The sequence below is a fragment of the Cicer arietinum genome, chromosome 4 (genome assembly GCF_000331145.2).
Source record: "Cicer arietinum cultivar CDC Frontier isolate Library 1 chromosome 4, Cicar.CDCFrontier_v2.0, whole genome shotgun sequence".
NCBI classification, from domain to species: domain Eukaryota; kingdom Viridiplantae; phylum Streptophyta; class Magnoliopsida; order Fabales; family Fabaceae; genus Cicer; species Cicer arietinum.
Genome location: NC_021163.2, coordinates 22,379,823 through 22,387,713, shown reverse-complemented (window position 1 = coordinate 22,387,713; position 7,891 = coordinate 22,379,823). Strand labels below are relative to the sequence as shown.

Here is a 7,891-nt window from a genome sequence, read left to right as displayed (position 1 = left end):
TAAATTATCACTTAAAATGAAAATAAAGGATCAAATCGAGAAGAAAAAAAAAAGATAAAAGACTAAAACGTTAACTGAAATTAAGTTAATGGACTAGGGTGGTATTTAGCTTAAATTATATACTTAAAATAATAATAATAATAATAATAATAATAATAATAATAATAATAATAATGGCTTTTATTTATTGTATCAAAAAACCAAATAATGGTTTTCTTATTCCTAAAATTATTTATTTATTATTTTAAAAAACATTTTATTAAAATTTTAATAAAATCATTTTTTATATTATTTTAAAATAAAACTGTTTCTAAAATACTATAAATACTGAAAGTTACTGTTTTTAAGTATTTTAAAAATTAAAAAAAAATTATATTATTTCTAAAAAACAGTTTATTATTATTAAATAGATAATTAATTTATTAACTAATATTTAAATAATAGGGATGTTGGTCGGAGGCAGTATTCCGACAGCCACCGTCAGTGGTTCTCTGGCTGACAACTACCCTATTTAAATTAATAATTAATAAATTATTTCTTTTTAAATTATTATTTTATAAAAATCATGAGAAAAATTAAATTCTGTTTTTTATTTCACAAAAAAACTGTTTCCTTATTAATAAAATATATATTTTTTAATAAAATTTTATTTTATGTGATCTATTGAATTTCGAAAATTAATTGGATGGATTAGATGCATCTATATTTTTAAATGGATAATTGTCTCTTCATTCAGTAACTCATAATCACCCGAAACGAGATTGAAAAGATGAAAATAGAATTTAAAAAATTGAGTCATTAAAGTGTCTTATGTTTAAAACTTAAGAGATAAAAATAAAATAAAAATTTGAAGGATGAAAGTGTCTCATGTTTATCTTAACAAAAAAAAAGTGTCTCATATTTATAAATTAAAAAAAAAATTAAAAACCAAAGTAAAACATAAAAATAAAACTAAGGACCAAATGTATAATTTAAAATATATAGTAGAGTATAAATTTATAAATTTTTATTAAAAATAAAATAAAATATACTGTAGGTATATATAGAATAATAGAATTATTATTATATTATTATTATTATTATTATTATTATTATTATATTTTCCATAACTAAAAAATAAAAAATAAGAATGAACAGAGGAATTAATGAGAATTAAGGAAAAACTATAACATTTTTAAATATATATGAATGATACTGATAATATTTATGAATAAATTATTTAATAATGTTAATGACTGCGTAACATATTTTATAGCATATAAATTAATAACTCTTATATAAAAAGTATTATATATTAATAATGTTTACATATTTTTATCAAGAATTTTATAACGTTTTTTTTAAAAACGTTATCAAAACGCTTATGTGAAAAACGATATATTTTTTTATCTGAATAACTTTTAATAACGTCTATATTGTAAATGTTATATTATACACTATAAAAAATTAATTTTAGCGTAGTGTTTCTTTAGTTGTCAGATTCAAACATGATCAAAAAATATTTACTTGATCAAAAATAATTGATACCCCAAATAATAGAAAATGTATATTCAAAACATGAAACACATACTTGTAGTTTGTAGGCTAACTCTAACATCATAATTATTGAGCTAATAAATGAATGAAAAATTATCCTTATTTTCTCCGGTCTTTAGAGAATTTTTTATCAATACAGATATAGACTTTTATTATGTCAAAAACATACCCAAAAAGAAATTGTTAGATTCAAAATTAAAACAGAGATAAATCAAAGATAACATACATTTATTATTTTGATTCTGATATCATTGTTATAGGATGTATGCGACACTTTTGTATAAAAGATGTAATGCATGAATGTACAAATAAAGTATTTACTTTTCTTCTTTTTTTTTTTATTTGTTACATTATGATATTGATATGTAATTGCCAATTGATTCAACGCACTTTAAGAAAATTCGAAATAACCAAATCTAATTTGATAAAATATAATTAAATAATAAAGAAAAATGGGACACATACCCAAAAATAGAATGTACAAAGACAATTTAGTGACTTTAATGGAAAAGATTTTCGTATCTCCTTATAAATTGTTGTTATAAGAGGATGTATACAGATATAGAAAATATCCTGTAATAATATCATTGAGTCAAAAAAAAAATGTTTTTAATAACATGTTTTATTATTTGCCATTTGAAAAAAATATTGGGTTATTCTCAAAATTGATTGCATTAAAAGGTACTCTCTCTAGATCTTTGGTTCTTTTAAGTTTTTATTTTTATCTTAAAATTTTGATTAATTTAAAAAATTAAAATGTAATTAATGATTTTTTCTTTTATATCTTAAAATTCAAAAATATATATTAAATGAATTCTATTTTTATTTAGTAAATGAAGATTAAGAAAGACTAAATAAATCTAAGTTTATTATTTTTTTAATATGTGTATCTAACTTTAAAAATACCAAATTTAGATACTCAGAAGTATTAATATCAAACTTTTTAATTCATTTTTCTTTTGTAATATTCTTTCACATTCTTGACCCAATAACATCCAGATTAGAAATATATATAATTTATGTATATTAAAATTTTAATATATGTTATTTTTTTCAATTTTATTATTTTATAATTATTATTATTTTATTCGTTATTAAGTTAAAGATATGATTTAATTTATAAAATAATATTTCAATATGAACATTTAAAAAATAATATTTCTTTCAAAAAATAAGTTTTTTTCCCAATAAAAAATAGTCTTTAAAATAATGTATAGTTAATAAGAAGTATGTGATATAGCAGATTTGATGTATCATCTAATCGTATCATATGTTTTAAATAAATAACATATAAACTATTGAATAAAAAAATATAAATTAATTTATACCAAAATAAAGCTATTTTAAAATAAATTTATCTAAATTAATAACATTTATTAATTTTTTCAATATTTTTTATCCATTAATTTCTTTAAATTTCTTTTTGTGGCAAAACAAACTTATTTCATTTCAGAAATAACTATCTTTTTCAATATATTCAATGCGGGATTTAGAAAAACATTAAAATCTTTATGTTTTTTTTTTTCTTTCTTTATATAAAATTCCATAACAAGATACAAATGTTCTTTATAAATCTTCTGTCAACCCTAAAGTCTGTGTACCATAAAAAAAAGTTCAGTTTGTTTAGCCAAATAAAAAGTCAAAGTTGAAGAGAGTTTTTCATGGCCAATATCTTCTTTCTCCAGCTTTTTGTTAACTTGCTGCTGTTATGTACAGGTGATGATGGATATGCTCCCTTATTATTTTTATTTAATCATTAAAGTGTTTTTTTTTTTTTCATTTAGAATTGAAACATGAAGTGTTGATTGCATATATCTGGCGTTCACCTGCATAAAAATTACCTTTGGTTTTATATCAAAGTTTGTTTTTCATTTAAATATGAATTTAGAGGATTTGTTTAATTTTTTCATTTTCTTTGAAGTCAATATAATCTTCTCAAATTCCACTATAATCTAGTGCGTTTTCCTAGTATTTTGTTTAATTTATTTTTAATTTTTATTTTCTTATAATCTTCTCAAATTCTACTACTAATCTAGTGCATTCTCCTTTGGCTTTTCATCCAACTCTAGGGTACGAACTATGAAGCAAGAAATCATTAAGGCAAGCTTTCACAAAATTGTATTTTAAAATTAAAAAACATGCTTAGGACATGTTTTCCCCTTTTTATGAATTTTTGTTTTTATTAATATTTAATTTAATTTGCATCTATCTCAAGAACTTAAAATTAATACTTTTTTCAAAATTTGATTCATAGGATATAATAGAGATAAAATATGATATGTAGTGATAAAATAAATATTATTATATTATGTATTTTGATGCATATATGATAATCAATGCAATAATATTTTTATTTTGTCATGTATTTAGTATACATCTCATCGTGATATAATATAATATATATAAGTTTATATATATATATATATATTTGGTATGTGCAAATATATCATTTTTGATTTTAATGTCAAATCAGTATTAAAAGAACGAAGAATATATGAGAGGTGAATGTTCTTCCAAAACTAGAGAGAATATTAGTGTTATGTAAGGGTAACCCCAGAAGAAATAAATGCAATTTTCCTTTTAAGTATTATAAATATTTTGTTAATAATTTTTTTAAATTTGTTCATGTGAGCATTATCATAGTATCTGTTAAAGTTGACTAACTTAACAGTTTTAATATATTTATTTATTTAGCTTCGACCTCGTAATAAAATAAATTATTTCTACAATTGAAACTAAAAAAATTAAATTTAATTAAAATCATAATAAAAAAATATATTTTTAAAATAGATTCAAAAAATAAAACATTAAAATTTAGTAAATAAAAAATATGGTTAAACTCATTCATATATGACACGTTAGTCAACTATTGTTGATTTAATTTGATAATATCATGTTAATTTTCAAATGTGTCATAAAAGTCCCCATGAGATATTGCATCAAATTGAGTATTCTGATTACTTCATCCGTTTCGTAATGAATTTCGTTTAAGGTTTTTGTACATATATTAAGAAATGCAATAATTAAAAGAAATAAATAAATAATTTTACCAAACTATTTATCTTAACTATTATTCAATTTTTAACTATATCAATGTAAAATATAATAATATTTTGGAAGTTGTGTATATAGTAACCATGGAATGTTAGTATAGAAAAAAAAATTAAAGTTGCAATGAAAATTTGATGAAGATATGATAAAGTTAATCCGTAATTCTATCATATCATATATCTCTAGTTAAATTTTTTAAAATGAGTATGAGCTGAATTATAAATCAACACTATATGACAAGAATAGTAATTTATTCAATTACCTTTACAAAATATAATTTAAAATATATAATTAAAATTTAATAAAATATAAATATAATTTTTTTATATAAAATACAATCAAAATATAAAAATGTAAACATAATCAAATATAAATATAAAAATAACTAATAGAATTTAATACTAAACTTAAAAGGGAAATATTAATAATTAATTTTTAAAATATTTATAATTTTATCACAATAATATTTTTGTTTTTTATATATAATTCAATAAATTAGTATTTAAAATTATAAAAATATGAAAATTAATTAAAATTTAAAAATAAATATAATTTGTACTTTTACAAATTACAAATACACTTCAATTTTTTTAGTGGATGTAAATAAAATGAGTATTTTTTTAAAATTAGACAAAACATTAATAACATTTAAAGTGACTTTAGGTAAATGTAATTTCTCCTAAATTAACTCTCATTTTACATTATGATATATGCAGGTGTATTTTCCGATGTGACTTTTAATTTTGAAAACTTATGCTCAGACTCAATATGGCGTGCATCAAACCCAAGCATAGGAGATTTAGACCCAGAGTTAGGCCCAGACGAGTTCGAAATATACAACATGGATGATACTTGGAGTGGGTCCATTTGGGCCCGAACAAAATGCACAACAAATGCATCCGGTTACTTTTCATGTGAAACCGGTGATTGCCGGTTAGGTACTCCAGAGTGTGCAGATACAACACCCAATTTCCCAGTAACACTTCTCAATTTCAATGTTAACCAATCAATAGTTTCATATCAAATAAGCCTAATTCATGGACAAAACATTCAAGTTAATATCAAGCCCGTTGGTGGAACATTGTTGGATGGGTCAGGCCCATGTCCTTCGGTGACTTGTAATATGGATTTTGGAAATGTGTGTCCACCATCTTTAATATCTTATAATTCCAATGGGGCTTATGTGGGTTGTAAAAGTGCTTGTGATGTTTTTAATGATGGACAACATTGTTGTATTATGAATGGTTGTCAACCTGATGAGTACACACAAAAGTTCAAACAACAATGTCCTACTGCTCATATTTATCCTGCTGATAATACTCCTCCTATGTATCAATGTAAAGGAGCTGATAGTTATGATGTAACATTTTGTCCTGCTATTGGGACTGCATCTTAACTTATTTAAATACATTATTATTCTATTTATATTTTAAATATATTGTATTAATCTGCCATTGCTGTACCTCAAATTAAAAGTTTAATTGCAGTTATAAATATGCAATTACTTTTTTTTCTCAATAGAAAAGAAATTTACATTGACAATATGTGATCTTGTTGCCTGTGTTACAGAGTCTTTAATAGAAAGAATATCTTGATTTACATGAGTTATGTTTATCTTTTTTTCAAATTTAATTAAAATTCATATATATGTTATATTAATTTATATATTTAATTGGATTTTATTTTGTAACTTTTTCCTTTTTAAAAAATACCATACATTTTCATTAAAAAAATAACCATAAAAAGCATTATTCCTGGTAGTACTTTTATATTCAAAATATTCATTACTTATTCAAGTTACATCGGACAATAAAAGTGAATACTTTTTTTGCATTATTATTGTTATTATTACATGTAGAAATGAAATGTGATGATGAAACTTAGATGGCTGGATTTAGAGCAGTGTGTTTTTAATAAGCCAAAAAAAGAATATATTAATGGACTACTCTTAAGTAGAAGATGTGACAAAAAATAGAGATTACATGACTATAAAGACCATAACTTCAACCTAGAGCCATATATCATAAAATAATGCTTACACAACCCAGGGATTATAACACCATTGATGTTACCAATATATCATAATACACTTTTCGCATTACCACAATCCTAAAGAAAATATTTGGTTAATAACTATTTGATTTATGTGAAAAATGAGAAATCAACTTATTTTTTTATCAATAAATTTTAAATATTGATTAAGCTAAATTTTATATAAGAAGATACTACGTGTAGTGTAATGTTGTAGAATTGGTTCTTTAAGTTACATTATGTTGCACAAATACCATTTTTTAGTATTTTTGTTAAAAAATGTGTCATATATCTTTTAAGTGTTTAAGTGACTCGAACAGAAAGTACATCTCTCATAATTGAAAAATACAAATAATTAATTTTTATTTTTAATAATAAACTTTTATTAAAAATAAAAATATCAAATTATATTGTTAGGATTCACCTTCTTCTCCATTCTCTTATTCACCATTTTTTCTTCAAAATTTATAATAACGATAACACACACCATAGAAAAAACCAATACATATGAGACTTTTAAAATGAATTGCTCCAACGAATTGTATTCCTCCTTCACACTCGTCGGGTTTTTAGATGAATTTGGAAAAGAAAAGATAAAAAGATTTGTCAAAAAGGAAGATGAATCTATGGTACGAAATAAGAGTAAAAGATAAATATGAATTTGAAATTGAAGTGTATAGAAGAGAAAAAATTAGAGGGTACCGTAAAATTTGAATCCACTATTTTAATTACTAAAAAAATAAAATTAGATGAACAGAAATGATTGCCAGTAATGTTTAATGTTTTTATTTCTTGTTTTATGCTAATTAATTTCAAGCTTGTTCCTTCTTTTTCTTTTTTTACAATTTTCCATTTTTCAATTCATTCAAACTTGAATCTACAATTTTAATTGCCAAAATAGATGTTACTATCATCAACCAATATGAATCCGCATCATAATACTACATGCATTTTTTTAATGGCAATGTTAAAAAAGAGTATTTGTGCAATGTGCAAACAAACTAGAACATAAAGATAAGCATTGTAGTGAGAAAGAAATTTAAAGGATCAAATTAAAAAAAAAAAATCTTAAAAGATCTAAACGAAAACTAAATCAAACTTAAATAATTAAAAATATAATTTAATCAAAAATATATATATATATATATATATATATATATATATAAATTATTCTATCTCTTTTATATTAAACAATAAATTAAAATTTATTTCATATCTATTTATCACTTTATAACATTACTTTTTTTTTTTCATCACGTCTTTTATTTATAAA

General features: G+C 21.6%; 1 protein-coding gene across 1 annotated transcript; it reads left to right on the top strand.

Annotated features, from left to right (window-relative positions):
• The first annotated feature begins 3,148 nt into the window (after positions 1–3,148).
• On the top strand, positions 3,149–5,983 carry LOC101508662 (thaumatin-like protein 1b). The gene is made up of 2 exons (XM_027334180.2): positions 3,149–3,252; positions 5,304–5,983. Exons 1-2 carry the CDS (start codon positions 3,198–3,200, stop codon positions 5,981–5,983), a joined length of 735 nt encoding a protein of 244 aa, XP_027189981.1. The 5' UTR covers positions 3,149–3,197.
• The last annotated feature ends 1,908 nt before the right edge of the window (positions 5,984–7,891 follow it).

Coding starts and splice junctions, on each gene's coding strand:
- LOC101508662 (XM_027334180.2), top strand. CDS start 3,198: ATGGCCAATATCTTCTTTCTCCAGCTTTTTGTTAACTTGCTGCTGTTA. Junction 3,253..5,303: donor CTTGCTGCTGTTATGTACAG/GTGATGATGGAT, acceptor TGATATATGCAG/GTGTATTTTCCGATGTGACT.